The following is a 20,231-nucleotide window of genomic DNA, read 5'->3' as shown; positions in this document are numbered from 1 at the left end:
ATAACCACTGCGACTATCGTCAATATCGCCTAAAGTGCACTAAACTCCCCTTCCATATATACAATATGATGAAACGAAAAACTCACAGCAAATCCCGTAACGGCTGTCGAAATTGTAAAAAGCGCCATGTAAAAGTATAACTCATAGTCCCTTCATACCCTTTCCACAAGAAACTCACATACAAACTCAGTGCGACGAACAAGGCCCCCCTTGCACACCTTGTCTAGCCCGCAACCTAGAAGGCTGCTCCTATCTCACTGAACCCTCAGCTCAACTCCCAGCAACAGAGACCCGCCGCAGAATAGAACTGGAACTCATGCACCGTTGGTCGACGTCGACGTACAAAAGCCTCGCCAGTATCCCTGAGGATAACCAATGGCTTCAAGAGGATATGCCGCGCTGGGGTCTCAAGCATGAGTATCTCCTGCACGGCATGTTTGCCTTTTCTGCTCTAGAGATAGTTCTCTGCGGCGGCGCTGTTGTCATCGAAGAAGACTATGAGATGTACTATGCCAAGCTGGCCGTTGAGTACTACGATAAAGCAAGTCGTTCGTTTAGGGCGCAGCTGGAGAATGTGACGGCCGAGAATGCGCAAAAGGTGTTTATGTTTTCGTTCCTTGCTGTTTCTGTCAATATGGCACTTGGGCAGTGTACTGCGTTTGAAGAAGTTTATGAGGGTGTTCTTGATCGTTTGGTGACGTTGTGGGAGTTACTCATAGGCAATGCTTCTATTGCTGATCAGCATTTTGACACTCTCATTTCAGGTGCTTTATCAAGGTCTACTGAGGCGTTGATGGTGAGGACACAACTGCAAACCGAAACGCCTACATCTTTGAGCAAAGAGACAGAAGACGCATTGGAGCGTCTGTCCATCATCGTCAACACAGCCTGTGAAACACCAACCAGCTCCGAAAACACCGACAATTCAGAGACGAATTTACGCATCCAATCCTACCGCGCCAGCTTCTCCGCCATACAAACATGTTTTGTACAGGATTCCAAAGAAATCTTCAAGGGCATAGCTATAGGATTTCCTGCTCTTGCTGGGAGGGACTTTGGGCTAGCGCTCAAGAGCTCGGATCCTGTGGCCTTGTTGATAACCATGTACTGGGGTGTACAGCTCAATACTTTGGGCAAGATGGCTTGGTGGGTTGGCACGTTTGGTAAGAAGATGGTGGATGAGGTCTCGGAGATGCTGTGGCAGCCTGAGCCAGGGCGTCGGATTATGAGTTTACCGGAATGGAGAGACAGTATATCCTGGGCGAGAGTGGAGGTTGACTTGATGCTTTTGGGGGAGACTCCGTCAACATAGATTGACTCAGGACTGGTTGTTGGGTAAGGGTTTATTTAACGATGTATTAGTATTTGTAGTCACCACTTAGTCGTCCATTTAGATAGACATGTATAAGCATCTCAATTCAATTCAATTCATCGAGGCCAAGTCCAAATATGAGTTCGACTCGCTCACGGCATTGCTATATATGGCTTGATCAAGTCTTCTTATTCATCTAATCATGAGCTTTGGTATCTAAATAACTATAAATATACTCTCTCAATCATTGCTTTTCTTCTTATTGACTGGTATGACACCATCGCTGCGTCGTCGTAAATGCTCCTCGACACATCAAACTCTCAAGCATAGTACCCAGCATCCCACCAGCAACAAGACCAGCAGTTTCACCGACTCCCACAGCCTGGAGACAAAACTCCATATTGACCCCAGCATCAAGGGTCTTTTCTCCAAGCACTCTGTCGAAAACGATGATGTAGACTGCACCTCCACCCAGACCAGCGGTGAAAGCGAGTATACCCATAATAACTTCTGCTGAGGAGACAAGGAATATAGAGTTTGTCAGTAGAACAAGCATCGCTGTGCCGAGGGCCATAAACGAGGCTTTGAGGCTGGCTGGTCGGAAGAGTAAGATGTGTGTTTGAGAGATGAAGTTGCCTAATTGGAAAGAAAGGCCGTATGTGGTTAGGTATGAGAAGAAGGATGCCGAGGACTCTGGAAGAGGCAATGCCCGTGATATACCGGGGTATACGAGAGCCTGTGCCGCAAATGCTCCAAATAAGGGAATCATAAACGGTCGGAGCATAATTTTGCTTAGATGAATGCGGTTTTTCGTACTTAATAGTCGCGAGAGCTGCTGAACAGGGTCTTGAAGTAAAGTGGACGCATCCTCAATATCATCCTTGGCCATTTCCTGTCGCGCGCAGGGGTAGTTGACCGGTGCTCCAGGAAGAACAACAAAAAACGCCACGAGCATAGCCCCGACGAAAACATAAATGCAATCGATAAAGTCGCGTAGAAACGATTCCAGCCAAACTGTCAGTACAAAGGGCAAGACGGCGCAAAAGACTGCTCCGGCGCCAACACCTGCTCCCCAACCTGCGAGACCAACACGGCCGTAGTAGCGTAGCATTCCTAGGAACGAAAGCTCCACTGCTGCAGCGGACGCTGAGGCGAGTGCAGAAGTCAAGATTCGCAGTGGCGGTGCGATGTTAGGCGGTGTTGCTTTTGTGATGAGGGCGATGAGAATCCATACTGCTCCTATGGTGAGAGAGCGTATCCAGTAGGGGATTCTGTGGATGAAGTGAGGGAGAAGGAGTTTTGTGAGAAGAGCTGGGAGGGTCTCGATGAGGATGACTATCCAGCGTGGATAAGGGATTATGAGGTAGTTTGCTGAATGTACAATGAAAGGTACAATCACGTTGACGAGGCCTGAGAATGAGTTAGTATAGTACCGAATAAGAGGTTGAGTTATGTACCAAGGACTGCGAAACCGAGATAGGTTTGCATCATGACACTCAAGTGTCTAGCACCTTTAGAAGAGACCATGATGTATTTCATTCCTCCTCAATTACATCCTCAAATGAAGCGAAGCAAAAGAAAAAGAAGGAAAGGAGAAAGAAACTATTAAAAGAGTAAGGAAGCTATTATTATAAGAAAACGTAAGCAATACGAGTTCTAGAACGTCTAGCTAGTTGAAATGGTCCGTGAAATATTTCTTGACACAGCCCATCTCGTTCGGCACATTTACCCGTGATATAGTTTGGTAATCGAAATGACATATTTAACCCGCTCTCTCTACGAATCAATTCACCACCAGCTTTGAACAAAGTGGTGTATTGGATCAGGAGGCATAACCTGTCAAGTATTGATATGTTACACGTGGGGTTGTTTTGTTCAACCACGGTGCTAAATGATTGGCTACAGCGTATCAACGGGCACTAGCCTGATGTGATGGTTACAGACCAGGACTCGGTTTATATGGTAGCTAAGAGATAACTATAACGAAGATCCCATGATACCTAACCAACTTGTGAATAGTGATGGAACTAATTATTTTTCATCATGCTTTCAAATTCAACTTGTTCCTCTTCAATGACTAACTCTTCTCTGAAATGTTATTGTGGTTGTTGTAAATGTCTTCTTCTTCACTATCAAACCCTTCATACTCCAGGATGAGAAGAGTCCCCAGCGCAGACCCCGAAGATGCATCATTTCCATCTGCACAATCAGCAAGACCAGTCCTAAAATCTTTGATTCCAAGACACCTGAAAAGCTTCAAATGGGTTGTTATTACTCTAACATTTATACTCATCTCATGGATGACTTTTACAGGATTGGTAACGCAAACAACTACACCCCTACAGACTCACCTAACAGGTATCTAGTTTATTCAACCACTTAATCATGTCTTTCCTAATCCTAATCATGGATCAATTCTCTCAAAAGCAGACCTAACAAGTCTCGCAATCCCTCAAAATACTTCCAAACCAAGTCCAACCCGTCGTCTACGTCTTTTCATGCCCGCCGACTCACCACACATTAACCTCTGCAAAACCATTATGTCCGCTGTCGCAATGGGATACCCGATGCCAATCCTCCTCAACTGGAAGCGCGAATACAACCGGCCTTCATGGCATTTTGCAGGTAGTCACATCGCCAAGCTCGAGAGTCTACTGGCAGCCATACAAGTGCTTCTTGAGCAAGATGTAAGCGAGGATGATATTGCAGTCCTGGTAGATGCCTATGATATGTGGTTCCAGCTTCCTCCTTCTGTCCTGCTAGAGCGCTATCATCGGCTTAATCGTGAGGCAGATGCCAGAGCTCAAAAGCAATGGGCGCATCTCAACATCAGCGATGACTTTCCTATACCCCCTCCTCGACAGGATGTAATCGTCACTGCAGCAAAAGACTGCTTTCCCGATGCTTATTCTGGCTCTGATCCTCGGTACGAGCATTGGCCTGATTCTCCTATGCCGAAAGACATGTATGGAGATGGAACCGACAAAGTTCCCTGGTCTTTCGACCCAGCGCGCAAATACAAGAAAGTCCGGCCAAGATGTGTCAACAGCGGACTTATCATGGGCACAATGGGCGGTCTAAGAAATGCCCTCCAAAGATCAAAAGAAAAGATCGACGCTGTAGCCATGAAAGGCCGACAACTCTGGAGTGACCAAGCTCTTATTGGCGAAGTCATCGGCGACCAAGAAATATATCGCGAGTGGACAAGACACCTCGGCTCATCATGGAACGGCTCATCATCTCTCAACAACAGAGATGCACTGCCCTACGACGTCCGTAAAATAGCCGACGCAGCACTTTCTGGTCAGCGCTTCGAATTCGGTATCGGTCTGGACTACAACTTTACCACAGCACCACCAACATGTTCCTCCGAAGAAGACGGGTTTTTCGTACATCTCCTTAACGAGACGAATGTCCTGCAAGAGTCTAAGAAGGCAGGTGTGCCAGGGCCCATTCGCATAAACGGTATACCACCTGAGATACGCGCCATCAACGACACTCTCTTGTCTTTTACAAACTGGGGTTCCATCCCTCTATACACAGATTTTTTCTTTGGTACTACGCCCGTAGCAATCCACCACAATGCTTACGTCGGTGGACTGAAGAGTTCCAGACTAAAAGACTGGTGGGACAATATGTGGTATCACGCCCAGCTACGACATCTCGTCACGCAGCGTCTTCAGCCCTCATCCGCGCCACCGATCGCAGAAACCGACGGAGGCAAAATCGTGTACGATGCACCCATAGACGATCAAATATCCAAGAAAGCGCGCGTATTCAGCCCCCTGGGGCCAAACTTTGCGGCTGTGGATTGGGACGCCGTGTGTCAGAAACCAGGACACGGGGTCCCTTGGCACGAAGAGCTGTTTGGCGATGGAAAGGGACCACTGGAAATAACACGAGGATAAGCAAGGTCAAGCCCTACCATCGACAATAAGAACTCCTTCCTGTTTAGCTTGGCAGCCTTGAATCGTGACATGTGTCAGCCCTCTTGGCATACGCCCTTGACGGGCGCCATTACAAATCACAGGGCATCGGTGTAAGCAGCCCTGTATGAAAATGTTCATTTTCCCTTCTCTTTTAGGGATAAAACACGTACGCCATTTTCGCAAACACAGCCGTGAAGGTGCTAGTTATATTGTGTTAGCGGACGGGAGCCAAAATCGCCGATGTACTAACGTCAGACCTAGACGCCATCGCTCGAGCTGAATAAACAGGTTTATGATAAACTTTTGATTGTCGATCAGGGGTCCTTCTTACCCGCTCGGGAAACTCTAAACAAGAAAGAATCTTTCTTTGTTTGCTGATACCTTGGGGTTGGGAGAGAGACAGAACCATGGACTCGGGGCGACGTTGGATGGATAAGAGGTGATGTTGGTGGAGGCAAATGGGATCATCAATACGTCACATAGCGGTAGTTGAGGACGGCAAATTGTTGTGGTATGTCTATTCAGAGTCGATATGGCTAATTGTCGACTTCATCAAAGGTCAAGGAAAAGCCCCAACCTGTCAATCAGGGTATACGACCACAAAGCCTCATTCCAGTACACGCTTTTGGAATACAGACACACAGAACAAACTCGAAACTAGCATAATAGCTTAGTTCATCTGAGGACTTGATACCTCCTCGCACAATCTGACTATCTCACAAAGGCTTCGCACAAACATCATGTCCACCGCCTGGGGCTCAGTATCCATGATTCTTTCCTCTGCAGTGCCATTCTCTGTAATCATCTTTGCGGTACCGACAAGTCGAGAGATGCAGCGAAGCAGCCCTGACTCGATATTTCGTGTCGCATTGTCGTGATTAGTCACGGTCGACGTCTCCTCTTTGCCCAAGCCAATGGCTGTAAGAGGAGAGCTAAACTTCCTAGCGAATCGGCCAACGTTGGGTGTAGGGTTCGTTTGCATTGCGCTAAGCCCGAGAATTGAGGCAGCTTTCTTTGGAATGTTTTCACCCTGCGACTTGGGGTCTGGAGTTGACGCCCGGTTTCCTGCGGGGTGGTTGCGGGGGACCCGTGATACATAGTTGTATGCGACGATGTGAGCATACAAAGCATCGCAGATATAGTCTGAGCAACCAGGAAAAACATGTCGCAGAGAGGCCCAAGGTACTGGGGGCGCGACGGAACCCGATGAAGTGTTGCTATCGTACGAATGCAACCGGTGACGCCTGGTGGCACTTGAGTCGCGACCATGTGAAACGACCTTCTTCCAGATCGACTTTCGGGGGTGCAACGACGATGAGTCTCTCGCTGGTTCAGCCCAGCTGTCAACCGAGGGGCTTCTGACCTTTTTGGAGTATGACCGGATTGTTTCTGTAGTCAAACTCGAAGAAAGCAGCATTGTCTCAGGGAAGCATGCGATTGAAACTCTTAGCGTCTCAATAACATCAGGAGGAAGGGGTACGGCCTTGACCAGATCGTCGACAGGTATCTGGGGCATGCAAGGAGGATTCGAATCATTGAGCCAAGATTCGACAGTAGGTAATGGCGAAGGTGGTGGTGTTTGTTCGATGTAAACTGTTTCTGGTCGGGACAATGGGGGAGGAGGTGGATAATGATCCATGTATCTATCTTCGTCCTCAATCTCCAGCTCAATAGATCCAAAGTCTGATTTTAACAGAATTGTACTGTTGTCTGTCTCGTCACGAAAGCGGTAAGAGGTGAATGATTTTTTGGTGTAACCATGGCGGTCGGGACTTATCCGCGAATCATACACGGGTGTTCTAAGTCGCGGTGTTGTGTTTGCTGATTCTGTCGTACTTGCGAGAGATGCAACCCTGGGAGGGATGACTGGCGCATCCAAGGATTTGGAAGAGATTTGCCTTCTGTGTTGCTTCGAACTCTTTGGTGACTCGTCGGCGTACGAGCATGCTCTGTGTAGACGAGGCTGGGGAGCCTTCATCATAACTGTGATATCAAATGTTGACTCAATGTTGGTTGGTGTAGGTGGTCGTGGGGATAGAGCAGCCATCCCTCTCGGTGTGGTTAATTGGTCCCGGTTCACGGATCTGACGTCCTCTTCATCAGCCTCGGAATCAGCGTCGATCCAGCTGTACTCGTGTCCTCGCTCGGTGGGTGATAGACTTTTCGGGGAGGGTGGATTGCCACTTGCTGAGGTGAGAGAGGTTGCCGCTGTAGCTATAGATTGCTCGCGCAACTTGATAGAAGGGACAGGGATGCCTGCAGAAGACTCCGACGGTGATACGGATTCCTCATCTGATTCCACTTCCTCCATCTCTTGTCCTCGGTGTTCGAGAAATGAGACCATTGACCGTCGTTCTTGTATGGATCCTAAGTTCTGCACGAGGATAGACCCTGATTGATAAGGAGAAGCGATAGTTCGACTCGGTGATGAATTTTGGTTACTGATATGGTTCTCTGCGAACCAAACAGGCCCGGACGGCATACCAGCAGTCATATTCTTAGATTCAAAGAGCGGTTTCGATCTTTCCAAATCCCTCGCGAGCATTTCCGGAAAGCAATCCATCATATCTTCGAGAACTTGGTGGTCAAAAAGCATGGGAGGCGTGTCTGGACGTGGAGTTGGCGATGAAAGAGGCAGCAAGCTTGTCATGCTAGAAGCCGATTGTCTTTTCCAAGAGGTAAAAGGTGTCGCAAGCAGGCGCGAATCTGTAGAGAAATGCAGGACTTGTCCGTATAAGTAGGGCACTGGAATCCTCGGGACAAGCACAAATATAAGAGGAAAATTAAGCCCAGTGCTGACGAACCCAACAACGAGAGACACAATTAGCACCGTGATTCACTGTACTTGCATCTGGAAGAGACGATCTCAAAGGGTACAGCAACACTTATATGATCTGATCTGGACTGGAACTTAATCTCAAGCCAGTAGAGAATAGTGGATATAAGAGCGGGCATGCAGGGTGAGACAAAACAATCAGAGGGAGGAAGATGGCTTGTTATGCTCTTACAGTAGATTGTGTCGTTCAGTCTAGTTCTGAGTACGTACTGCGCACCAGCGTCAAACAAATGCAATGGATGAAAACAAGAAACAGGGCTTCGAGAGACCAGTCCCGTTGAGAATGGGGGGATCTGTTGCACATGATAGAACCTAGGTAACCACCAGGGTCGTGATACTCTGGCTTGGCAACAGCCATGACTATGGCTCCGAGTGAGATGAATGTAACTAACGGCCGCGCCCTGACGAAAGGAATGAGGTGGGAAGCTAGGTGGCGTTGGCGGGAGAGGTGATGGTTGCGCCGCGAAAAAGCAAAATAACAGAACGGGGTTGTTAATTGTCCAGTTCTGTACCACCAAGCATCGATGCAGCTCTAGTGGGTCTTGACCAAAGTTTTGAACACTGCTGATCCTTGTCCAAATCAAAGAGGACGCGGGCAAGACGTGCAAGGGAGAACAAAAAGGGCATCAGACAGTGTTGCACACCCAAGCACTGTAACTTGCCATCTCGGGATGCTGGGCACTGTCGTGACAGGTCTCCACTCGAGATAATATGAGCATGAATACGCTCATGGCTTTCACAGAAATCTTGAGCAGGTAAATTCCGCGAACGGCCATCCGAGAACAGTAGTTGCCAGGACAGGTTGAGATGAGGACCAGCGATGATAGGGTGGACTGGCGAGAACAAGAAAGACGACTGAAAACGCTTCCGCGCTCGGATAAGCGTCATCCAGTGTTGCTCTGTACCAAGTCGGTGTCAACAGGGGTGTAGAATCTTGTGATGGCTGAACTTGTCGACGCCAGCAGATTACCAACTCTGCGTCACTGGGATCAAAGAGGTGTGGAGTGTGGGAGTTGGTGGACCGACGATACGGGAATAGTAGAATTCAGTAACTTGTGCGTCTGATCCCAAAGTGCCACCGAAAGCGATCACGAAGAGTGATCATCTTGCCCCGATTAGCTTGGTATTCGCGTTGGCTATCGCTCTGTGGCTGAAACGAAGGACTGGCATGCATTCCGAACACTGATCTGGGCGATAAGTCCAGGCTTGAATAATAATACGGCGACAAGCCCAAGCCAGGTCTAGCCGGACGTTATTGGTAATCATAGCGGGGAAGACTCAGAGCAGTAGCGGGATCTGTGAGCAGGGAGACAACAATGCAATGGTCGATGTTGAACGTTGTCAGGGGATCGGAACCATTTGCAGATGCGGAGAATCCAGAACTGTAGTCCGTCCTGACAAGGTAGGGGGCCCCCTGGGATGTGTCATGTAAGGGGGATCATAACTGGGTCTGCCAGGCCTGACATGCGTGTAAGCGTTGCGCTTATCGGTTTCCACATGGCCATCATCAACTGCATCTATGTCGTATCTGCAGACAGAGAGTGCAGAAAGTGACGAGATGATGGGCTGGAGTGATATCACTTCTCAGTGCAAGCTAAGGCCATGTGTTTTCATGATGAGGTCAAGCGAAGCGATAGCGTCTCAAAATTCGATCCATCACTTCTGTCAGTTGGAGACGACATGCAAGGCCTAGAATCGCTTAAGGAACTAGCTCTGGTGCATGTCAGACAGAGTTAAAGTTGGCTATTTGGGTAGTTCTGGTATGTGACGAGACATCCCTCGAGTGACGAATTGCATCAGGACAAAGAACAAGAAAAGATGCAGCCAGAGAAGCAATAGGCAAGACATCGTTTCATCAAAGTCAATTGATAAGGAGCAAGGTAAGGGATGGATGACAAGGAAATGGATGATGCAAGTGATGAAAAAGCAATACAACTCTAGATGCCTCATGTAAGGACTCTGCGGGCAGCATGCACCTAATTCCAGGCTTTACAGAGGCAAGTACAGAAGGGAAGGGGTACCTGCCCGCTGAATGACGGGCATTATCTTTGTGGAGTGCAGCCCGGGCATGTGCTACCGACTTCCTCTTTTGTGTGATTTCCAATCTCGATTATTGCATTTGCTTCAGTATTATCGTAGGTATTGACGGGAATAACAAGCAATTAATTTGAACACTTTACCAATGCTTCAATTTATCGCAGCTAGTTTAGCGATTAGCTTGAACAATCAGGTACTACTCAGAAATATCCAAGCGACACGGGAAGGCTTGGGGGAATACCTTAGCTTCCTCCATCTAATTCAGAAGCTCACGATCCTAGGTCCCGTCCCCCGTCCCCTGTCCCCCGTAAGACTTGGGTAAATGCACTGTTGAAGTGCTAATGATATTGCCCCACCCACAGCGACCACTCCATTGGCGTCAAATCAGACGCTCACCGCCCGCGGCTGAATCTGGCACAAGCCTAGCAGCAAAAAAAAAGCAAGCAAAACTTCGCGAACAACGTCAAAGCTTGTGCATAATTTAGTTAGCAGCAAACAAGGACAAAGAAAGAAAAAAAAGTCCCTTCTGCAACTAAAGCAAGGCACCCTTTTCTGATACTTCGTGCAAAGCAAACACGCACTAAAGGAATCCTTCATCAGACGCTTTGTTTCGTTTCATCTTGGCTCTCATCAAATATCTAGGTACCTAAGCCTGGACCTTGAAAAAACTTGGACCCTCATCCTCATTGGCCAATTCAACAACACCAAGGCTACAAGTCCAGCAATCTACAGCACCACCACCAACGGATCCATTCTCCCGGTTTGTTTGCTTCTTCTCCAACAAGCAAGTTTAATTTCCTCTTGGGAAACGAAGCCGTTGTAGAGCCAACTGCATTACATCCGTCCTCGCTTTGAACAATTCCGGCTTCTTGGGTGTCTGTATCTGTGTCTGTGTCTACATCCACTCTCTCGGCAACTGAACCAACATACATTCCTCACCTCAGAGTAATAGACCTCAGCCTTGTACGGACATACGGATCATTCACTTGGACCACCTGAAACAATGTTATCTCAAAAGTTCATATCGACCGTTTCTGGTCCGCCTCTCGCCGCGAATACCGCCGTCTCCAAAGATGTCGGCATGTATTCTCACTCCCTCACACCATCTCACACCATCAAGTCAACCTTCAAGAAGAGTTCAGCCCCTGTTAACGGCCTGGCCGTCAGCCAGACTCACATTTTTGCTGCACAAGACCAAAAGGCTCATGTTCATGTCTACCCAATTCCAGCTGACAACCACAACACTGCCGTTGCTCCCTGTGCTCTCGTACCCTTTCCCGAAAGGATCCGCTGCTTGGCCATTGTTGGTCAGGTCTTGGTTGTGGGATCTACCGAGGGTAGACTATTTCTTTGGGAGGTTAGTTAGTCTCAGCCCCGTCATTGCTGCACCGTTCCATGTTGTGCACACTTGGGCACCATCATGAAATCATCGTTTACCAATACTGACAAGTGATTCAGACATGCACCGGACGACAAGTGTCGACGCCGCCTTGCCACGTTCAGGCTGTCTCATGCTTGGCCGTAACGCCATATCACATTCTTTCCGGATCTGATGACTCCAACATCAACGTCTGGTCATTATCACGTCTTCTAGAGCTCGATGCCCAACTCGAACAGGAACCCGATCTGACACTCTCCAATCACCGCGGTGCCATCACAAGTCTAACTGTCAGTCCTGGTACCAATTCGGAAACTGGCATATGTGTGTCCGCCAGTAAAGACAAGACATGCATTGTCTGGAACTATCAGACCGGCCAGCTCCTCCGTACGGTATTGTTCCCTGCGACTCCTCTCTGTGCTCGTCTCGATCCCAGTGCCAGGGCGCTCTTTGTGTCTTCTGAAGATAGTGCTGTCTACCTTGTTGAACTATAAAAATGGAGACAAGCCGTTGCTTGGTTCCCGCAGCACTGAGCAACCTTCCATTGTCGTACAGATCAACACACCGCTCGCTGTCTCAGATCCGGAACTTGGACTACCATCGTGTATTGCTCTGACAAACGACGGCACTTCAATACTGTCTGGACACACCAAGGGAAAGATCTTGCGATGGACTCTGGCTGAGAACGCCCATCCCACCGAAGTCGCCAATCTGAATGCCTCTGTCACCAACCTCTTCTTCATAACTCCACTATCAGCCGAGCAACCAACCAAGACTGTTACTATCGTGAAACCGAACCTGAACCAAAAACGATACAACTTCATAGCCCAGCTGTCCACAGATCTCGGAGAGAAGACAAGATTCGACCATCTGCTCGAAACCAATGGGATTCCGTCGGAATCACTCGAGACGGCAATTTCATCCATGACGACTTCTTCAGATGACCAACAAGATGAAGAGCTGGCAAAGCAGGATGCCCAATTCCGTTCCATCATTGACAGCTGTAATCTACTTCAAAAGCAAACTAGTTAAACATTTGCCACAAGCGCAGGCCTCATAGAAAATTTACGCTCAAATATCCTAATGTAATCTCTTAGAGCACATACGCATAGTCCCCTTGTTTCGGAATAGTTCATGTTGCTACCCGTTCCCTTTTTCTCAGCCTCAACGCTCAATGGTCTCCCATAAAACGTTGTACCACGCATGTCGCTGGCCTCGTTCATTGCATATTCTCTCCCAACCTGACCCATCCTGGTAATAGTCAAATCGTACGACAGGTTTCACAAGTATCACAATTCAGATCCGTAGTGGCCCTCGTGGATGCCGCAAGCCGCACTTGGAGTTGCATCTCACCGGTCCAGAGTAACTTGCATGTATCTCATCGAAAAAGTTCGTGCATCAAAGTGTGGCTGCATCTCAGAACCTGACGCAAGGGACATGGGAACTGCAGATGGACGCTAGTTCTTGAGCTTCCACAATGCAAGGGGCTCCGGAACCCTTTCGCGAGTGCAACATTCGTCACTAAACCAGGCTATATCGTCGCCTCGATCCGACATATACAGGGTATATTGGTCTGACCAACCTGGCCGCATTCGGAGGGACATGCATCAGCCTCTTTTGCTGGGGAAGTTCTGCCGGTCGATGCGACCTTGTAATTAGGGTTTTCTGATTAATCGTAGGCTTGCAAACCCAATAGGCTTTTTGATCCCATCTGCAACTAGAATAGGCAGTGACATTCATTACTTAGATTGCTTTCCCTTGCATGAGGTTCTCGTCTCCGTTCCGACCGCCACAACGGTGAACAGCGCGGTCGAGAGAAACGGCTTCTTGGCCCGAGACAAGGAAAGACTCTAGTCTGCAAATTTGTTCTAGATAATTGGATTCTAGCTGAACTTTTTTCACTTTCATTACACCGATGGCTGGGGGAACAAGATCCTGCCAAGGGGAGTTACCTCTAGCATCAGAGACAAGTGGCGTTGGCACTACATGTAAGGGATGCAAGTTGGTATAACTAGTAATTCTAGATGAGAAATCGAATGATATGATGTTGACTGAACATATGGGCTAGCCTCGTTGGAAAGAGTCGGGATATCAGCTGGTCAAGGGTCTTGGTGTAAGTGGGTGGCTGCTGAAGTAAAGTGAGAGTTGACAGTTAGGTTTCTCGCATCTTGAAAGAATACAATGAAGGCCAATGAACAGCAGAAAGAGTATTGCAGCCCTTTTTCTCTCCGACTTGTCTCTAGTTATTATTACCATGTCTTAAAGTTAAGAGTATGTGTTCTTAAGTACTCTATGTCTATAGGGTAGCTGAAACTCATGATGAGTTTGAAGGTTCTTAGCGAGAGGCATGGACATTGCTCACTGTAAAAACTAGAGTATCTGTTAGGATCTATGGTATGATAAGGCCTTGCGGTCCTGATTGTAATGTTATGTAGAAGCAAGTTGATTACACCTTTCCTGTTTTGTGAACAACCAAAACTCATATTAATTCTACCGATGTAGTTGAGTAAATCGGGTAAAAGGCAACGCCGTTCTGATGAGTTCGAGTTTAGTGAAAGATAAAGAACTACATGAATCCCCTTGGTATCAATAATATTATATTGAGGCTTCATTATCAGATTATTAATTTCCCGACATTACGGAGGATGATACCGATTAATGATAGAACAACGCACTGTATTCATCACAATGCAACAGGTGTAACACACAGTACGAATTCTCTTCCCCGAAGAACCCGGCCGGAGCGGCAAATTTCTCCGCGCCGACTAACACCGAGCTCGCAGTCCAAATCCAAATGCCTTGCATCATCGGACATCTCCAAGCCGTCGCAAATCTACTTGGTAGTCGATTTCCCCTCCAACCTACAACTCACAACAAATGTCTGTCGCTAGCACAATTAAAGGTGATATGTCGCAGCAAGTCCGATCACTCGTGAGTTGTCCCCTCCCGCGCAGAGGGAATTGCCGCCCTTCAGCAAATCTGCAGGGATGATGGCAAAAAAGCCATGCACCTTGACAAATATTTGATCATGGCTGATTATTTCGTTTGCGCAGTACCGCCAATTATTACGGCAAGGTTCGCAGTTCTCTGCGTACAACTTCCGCGAGTATGCGAAGCGACGGACGAGAGATGCTTTCCGAGAGCACCAGGGCGAGCAGGATAGCCGAAAAGTGCAGGAGTTGGTCCAGCATGGAATTAAGGAGCTTCAGAGCTTGAAGGTGCGTGGAGGATACATGTGTGTTTCAAAACAAGGGCGAATTGCTGACAGCGAGCAGCGACAAACAGTCATCAGCCAGTTCTACCAAATCGACCGGTTAGTCGTTGAGGGTGGTATCTCGGTAAGTTATGCCTACAGACGCCATATTACTGGTATCCTAACTTCAACCAGGGCAAGCAGACGGGCAACAACCAGGAGATTCTCAGACAGAAGGAGCAGGGGTAAGCAGGAAAAAACGAAGCTATCGCCACCAATTGCTAATTATTTCTTCAGTTACGACTAAAGATGATTCGCCATCACGAAAACTTGAAACGACTGGATAAAATATAAAAGAGACGACTCGAGTGTACAGTAGCATGGGTTTGGGGATAATGTATATGTATCAGATACCAAGGATCAAAGGCGTCAACGAGCCATGAGGGATGCCTTTAGGTTGGAGGGAGCGTACCGAGGCTCGAGTATTAGACGAAGAATCACAATCTTGACTCCATTTCGCCCTTTAGTTATTGTTGTGTCCAATGATGGTGCTGGTTTATGTGGTTTGCCGATGCGGTGGATAGACCATGGGAAGGGTATTCACAGGAGGAGCCTAGGAAACAAAAAGAGATAAGTACTAACAGATGCTATACATCATATTTAGACTATCAACGAGAAAATAAAGCTCTCAGTAACCTTTTCATCTGTACTTCAAAGGTCGTCGACTCCAGATTCCTTCAAAGTGTATTACGTCAGCGGGGAACGGCGAATTCAATTGGTCAACAACAATGACATTTGACAGCCATCGCGAATCGCGACTCAGCCTCGTACAACTAATTCTCCAAGAACATATCTTACGACAGCGCAAACATCCCAATCGAATTTGAGTAGAGCATTTGTTTTATGTCATTATCATAGATAGTATACAAGTCATTTCCGTCTTGCATCAGCAGCGATGGCGCCTGGAGTGAGTCCCCGTTTGCTTCCCCTGCGCATGCAATCAATCACTAAACTTAATTAGACGCGTCGCGCCAATCGAGCTGGGTACGCCGAGCATGACGATTTTGAAGGTATGATGATTTTGAGTGCGCCCGACGACGACGCGTGTTAACGATTTAAAGGTCTGCCCGTGCGACAATGGCGACAAGAATGGATAAGCGTTGCGCCGCCGCAACAGCAAGAACAAAGTCAACAAAATGATGTCTGGTCAATCGATCTGCCCCATGGCATGCCAAAGGACTCGCATCTGCTTCCCGCACACAGCCAGGAGCTTCTTGCCGCCGCGCGATCCGGACGACTGTACAAAAGACCTGCGCCAGCCGAAGAGGAGGAGAACGACGCTGATGCAGCTCCTGAGAAGACAGAGAAGAAAGAGGAAGACACAGGCGCTAGAGGGTTCAGTGTCAAGGTCTGGAAGCAGCTGCCACGAAACCTTGATAATTCTGGTGCGTCGCACCTCGCCAAGCGACAAAAGAACACCGTGACAATCGCCAGTCGGACAGTCGAAGAAAAGGTCCAGGGACCAACGGTTACGAGGGCGACTATCAGGAGAATCGATGCCGCTGGAAACCCATATACAGAGGAGGTCACCCTAGGCGAGGGTCAGAAGGTTCAGGGCGAAATCGTTTCAACCAGAATCGAACCTGCGCCTGCCGCCGGCTTAGAGCCTCTTGCTACAACACCTGTGCCCAACCGACGACGACCTCCACCTCCCAAGAGAAAGACCAAGGCTGGTCCTGGTCGCGGAAAGAAGAAGATCAAGAACCCTCTGCCTGAAGCTGGAGCTCCCGTCGTGGCACCCGCTGGAACTACAGATGGTGCCACCCCTGCCGTTCCCGTCAAGCCTGAGAACCCTGCAGAAGCTGTACGTTGGGATCTGCAGATTTGTTCTACCCGGTTACTGACTTTTTATAGGCTATTAAACAAGAGCGCGAAGACTCGGCCAATCGGGACAGTTCAATGGTCGATGCGGATGATGACGATGACGATGAAGATGGAGAAGATGACGAAGGTGATGAAGCTGAAGATGGTGACGGAACACCAGCTCCGGCGGACGGTCAAACGGGCGGTGAAAACAACAAGCAGCAAGATCACGAAATGACGGATGCTGCCCCCACAACGACCACCGAGGCTGCTCCCGCCCCGGCTCCTGCTCCTGTGCCTGCTCCAGCTGAACCCCCTGTTGCTGTTGCTGTTGCTCCCGCAAACGAAGACACTGATATTGTTATGGAAAACGATTCTTCCGAACCTGCACAAGAAAGCGCTGCAAACCTAGCGCCACCTGCCCTCACGCCTGAAGAATCAAGGGTTGAAGGCAGTCCTCTCAAGAACGTTGTCATGCCCTCGCCTACAAAGGAGGACACAGAGCAGATGCTCCAGGAATCACTTAACGCACCTTTCGCGGATATTGATGAGAAGAAGGAGCCTCAATTGACCGAGGAAAACCTCAAAGAGGCATCCCTAGAACCCCCTGTTAATGACAACGAACCTCATGCATCGGGAGTTGATGAAGAGCACATTCTGAAAACGGCTGCGAATGCTGCGTTCGGAATTGACCAACCGCCAGTAGTAGGACCCGCGGCTGAACCTGCTGAGTCAACCGTGGCCGAGCCGCCATCGACGATTGTAGGAGAGGCCCCTGAAGCTGCAACTGATCGCGATATTCCCATGTTGGAGCCAACTGATAATGAAGCGCTGCTGCCTCCTCCACCTGAAGAAGTTGGTAATATTGCTGCTTCACCTCCGGGAAGCTCTGGTGGACAAGGACATTCTGCCCCTGGAAGTGAGGCCAAGCTTCCCTTTGACATCCTATCTGGTGAAGAAGCTCTTCCATCAAGACCGCAACTGGAACAAAAGGATACTGGTTTGACAGAAGATAGCATCAGACCCGATGACTCAGCTTCGATCACTGCACCTGTCTCTGACGTTCCTGATATTCCAACTGCTCCTCCTTCAATTGTTGAGCCCCCAGCAGAGCCTCCTGCTGAAACTACCTTGCAAGAGTCTGCTGGAGAGGAGGCCAAGTCACCAACGCCACCTCAACCAGAGGTCAAGGAGGAGTCCATTCCTCCCGCTGTTGAAGAAGTTACCAAGGGAGAATCTCCTGATGTGATGGCCAGCTTGATGGATAAGCTTGATCAAGAGCATGCAGACATAGAGGCCATCAAGGAAGATTTGCCAACTCCACCAGTACCTGCGCCAGTGGAAGAGTCTGTGCCTGAGGCTCCTACAGAGATGGACATTGAACCCACTGTCGAACCTGTTGCTGAACCTATCGAAGAGCCTGCCGCTGAGTCTGGACCCAAGCCTGTTGCTGAGACTGAGGTCAAGCCAAGTGTCGAGGCACGTGTAGATGCACGTGTAGAAGCACCTGTAGAAGTACCTACAGAGGCACCTACAGAAGCAGCGGCCGATGTACCCCCCGAGCCAGCCTCAATACCATCAGAGGCTCCGCAAGAACCAGTCGATGAGCCCATGGTTACTGAGCCTATGGCTGCTGAGGAAGAAAAGCCCAGTGACCCTGTCCTTGAAGCCCCTTCTGTAGAGGCCCCCACAGTGCTGGAGCCTATGAAGACTGAGGCAGAAAAGAAGGAGGAAGAGATTAAGAAGGAGGTCGATATCGCTTCTCTCGAGGCACCCACGAGCTAATAGGCTCTTGGATGAGGCCTATTCACAACCCTGATTGGATGTCGATTCTGGGGCGATGGCAATAAGAGATGGAGTTTGTATAATACGGTTATTTTCAGGGCCAATTAGCTCTAATGATTTCATGGACAACAGGGAATACAAATTATGTCTATTACAAGTTCAGTCTTGCATATAAATATCAATCGAGTATGTTAAACTAATCCGCCACTTGCTTCTCTTGCTGAAACGCTATTTCTACTCGTAGCAAGGGACTCTTGAATCATCTTTGCTTTCTTCCTCTCTGGCATCGCATATCGGCCATGCATGCGAAAGCCTCGAGCATGTGCATTACTCAACCCCAGCAGCGCTGCACTCCCAAGCAACAATCCAATAAGCACAATCGCACCCGCCTGCGTCATGTTTCCTCCCAGCGCAGCAGACATGTACACCATCAGCTTAGCCACCGCTTCAAGATAGCCCTCAAGGACCGACTGCGCACGTAACCAAGCGTGCGTTACGATGGCTTGTAGATCTGCATCCGGGCCGCGAAGACGCACGCTGTGTCCTCCGCCGAAATCGATGCGGTACTCTGTCATGATAAGGCTCTCGGGGGTAGGTTCTGAGTGTGTCATGCGTTGTTTTATGGCCCAGATGTTGAGAATGCGTGAGATTATCAGTGTGAGCATTATGGCCAGACCCCACCAATCTTCTAGAATGACCATGAAGGATATAGACGATAGTGTTATGATGGGGCTGCCGAGGTAGAGGAGATGACTGAGCCAGTCGACATCAGAGAGTGAATTCCAATCATCGTGATCCGCATCGTCGTCGTCTTCCTCCTCGTCGGCGATCTTCTTCTTCTCAAGCGCTTTCCCAATAATCTTGACCACATCCCACGGCGTATCTATCCCCACGTTTAAAGTGATGCTGTCCTCGCCATCTTTACACAAACTCTTGAGGTAACTCGCCGTCATTGTATTCTTAACAGCATACTGCATTTCACCGAGTGCTTGTGTGGACATCGCCATTAAACCAACGGGGGCTTCGCGTTCGAGGTCGTCGCATGCTTGTTGGTAGTGTAAGCCGGGGGCGAGGACGAAGGCGTCCACCCAAGAGGCACCGCCGGTGAGAGCTGTTCTACGGGATATTGTGCGGAGATCGGCTAGGACGAGGAGACCGCTTGCGGAGAGGGTTATGCTCGGGAGGGGAGTGTCGGTCCATGATGGGATGAGAGATCGGGGCTGTTTGGTATAAGTGGGTGGCTGTTAAGGAGGGGTGGAACGGACCTCCATATCAAATACCAGCTGTTGGGCATCGATCATCACAAGAGTCGATCAAACGGAGATTATTGGGATATTACTAGCATAGTATGAAGACGGAGGTTTATATATAATCTATCAATATGTACTTCTCGGTAGATAACTCGATGATGCCATTTCTTCCATTGCTATACGCATGACCACTACATGAGAACTCATCCCGAGACGGGCTCTGATTTCAAACAAAGAAACTTCCGAACAAGCCTTGATTTTACTCATTCTTGGGATTCGTAAGGTGTACGTTTGAGGTCCTGGTCCATGTTAAATTGTAAGACATTGAGTTGTGTTAGTGGCACGGGATCTGTTACTACGCGTGGGGCGGTCTCATGATGGGAAATCGCGCGCAGATGCACAAAGGTTATTTTATGTGCCGGTAAGATCAAACCTTGATCTTTTGATGTTGAATAGGAGTTCACTCTGACTGGCTGGTTTCTTTCTTCGCTTCTTGAGTGGCCGACGATATGTTCAACTACTGTGGGATGTGGTGTCTCATGTTTATGGTAGGCTCAGCAACGTAGCACATTACACTTTAACAGCGAACACAAACGGTGTTTAATATACAGGACTAATGTTTTAGACCATCTATAATAAGCATTTCTA

The 20,231-nt window shown here is 48.6% G+C and overlaps 8 protein-coding genes across 8 annotated transcripts; 5 read left to right on the top strand and 3 right to left on the bottom strand.

Annotated features, from left to right (window-relative positions):
• Window positions 1-391: 391 nt before the first annotated feature.
• FGSG_11736 (uncharacterized protein) lies at window positions 392-1,312 on the top strand (the record flags this gene model as incomplete). Its single annotated transcript, XM_011317608.1, has 1 exon — window positions 392-1,312. The coding sequence occupies one exon, from the start codon at window positions 392-394 to the stop codon at window positions 1,310-1,312; it is 921 nt and encodes a 306-aa protein (XP_011315910.1).
• Window positions 1,313-1,571: 259 nt separating this feature from the next.
• On the bottom strand, window positions 1,572-2,839 carry FGSG_00268 (uncharacterized protein; the record flags this gene model as incomplete). The annotated part of the gene is made up of 2 exons (XM_011317607.1): window positions 1,572-2,722; window positions 2,770-2,839. The coding sequence occupies 2 exons, from the start codon at window positions 2,837-2,839 to the stop codon at window positions 1,572-1,574; spliced, it is 1,221 nt and encodes a 406-aa protein (XP_011315909.1).
• Window positions 2,840-3,852: 1,013 nt separating this feature from the next.
• FGSG_00267 (uncharacterized protein) lies at window positions 3,853-5,265 on the top strand (the record flags this gene model as incomplete). Its single annotated transcript, XM_011317606.1, has 1 exon — window positions 3,853-5,265. The coding sequence occupies one exon, from the start codon at window positions 3,853-3,855 to the stop codon at window positions 5,218-5,220; it is 1,368 nt and encodes a 455-aa protein (XP_011315908.1). The 3' UTR covers window positions 5,221-5,265.
• A 646-nt stretch (window positions 5,266-5,911) lies between these two features.
• On the bottom strand, window positions 5,912-7,891 carry FGSG_00266 (uncharacterized protein; the record flags this gene model as incomplete). The annotated part of the gene is made up of 1 exon (XM_011317605.1): window positions 5,912-7,891. One exon carries the CDS (start codon window positions 7,889-7,891, stop codon window positions 5,912-5,914), a length of 1,980 nt encoding a protein of 659 aa, XP_011315907.1.
• A 3,226-nt stretch (window positions 7,892-11,117) lies between these two features.
• On the top strand, window positions 11,118-12,524 carry FGSG_00265 (uncharacterized protein; the record flags this gene model as incomplete). Its single annotated transcript, XM_011317604.1, has 3 exons — window positions 11,118-11,471; window positions 11,573-11,816; window positions 11,995-12,524. 3 exons carry the CDS (start codon window positions 11,118-11,120, stop codon window positions 12,522-12,524), a joined length of 1,128 nt encoding a protein of 375 aa, XP_011315906.1.
• Window positions 12,525-14,337: 1,813 nt separating this feature from the next.
• Window positions 14,338-15,209, top strand: FGSG_00264 (uncharacterized protein). The gene is made up of 5 exons (XM_011317603.1): window positions 14,338-14,423; window positions 14,546-14,710; window positions 14,768-14,830; window positions 14,881-14,930; window positions 14,983-15,209. Exons 1-5 carry the CDS (start codon window positions 14,370-14,372, stop codon window positions 14,990-14,992), a joined length of 342 nt encoding a protein of 113 aa, XP_011315905.1. The 5' UTR covers window positions 14,338-14,369; the 3' UTR covers window positions 14,993-15,209.
• A 431-nt stretch (window positions 15,210-15,640) lies between these two features.
• FGSG_00263 (uncharacterized protein) lies at window positions 15,641-18,443 on the top strand (the record flags this gene model as incomplete). Its single annotated transcript, XM_011317602.1, has 4 exons — window positions 15,641-15,652; window positions 15,707-15,755; window positions 15,807-16,549; window positions 16,600-18,443. The coding sequence occupies 4 exons, from the start codon at window positions 15,641-15,643 to the stop codon at window positions 18,331-18,333; spliced, it is 2,538 nt and encodes an 845-aa protein (XP_011315904.1). The 3' UTR covers window positions 18,334-18,443.
• Window positions 18,444-18,524: 81 nt separating this feature from the next.
• Window positions 18,525-19,604, bottom strand: FGSG_00262 (uncharacterized protein; the record flags this gene model as incomplete). Its single annotated transcript, XM_011317601.1, has 2 exons — window positions 18,525-19,553; window positions 19,599-19,604. The coding sequence occupies 2 exons, from the start codon at window positions 19,602-19,604 to the stop codon at window positions 18,525-18,527; spliced, it is 1,035 nt and encodes a 344-aa protein (XP_011315903.1).
• Window positions 19,605-20,231: the final 627 nt, after the last annotated feature.

The sequence above is a fragment of the Fusarium graminearum genome, chromosome 1 (genome assembly GCF_000240135.3).
Source record: "Fusarium graminearum PH-1 chromosome 1, whole genome shotgun sequence".
Taxonomy (NCBI): Eukaryota; Fungi; Ascomycota; class Sordariomycetes; order Hypocreales; family Nectriaceae; genus Fusarium; species Fusarium graminearum.
Note: the sequence above shows the minus strand (reverse complement) of the source record. Positions and strands in the feature narration are given on the sequence as shown.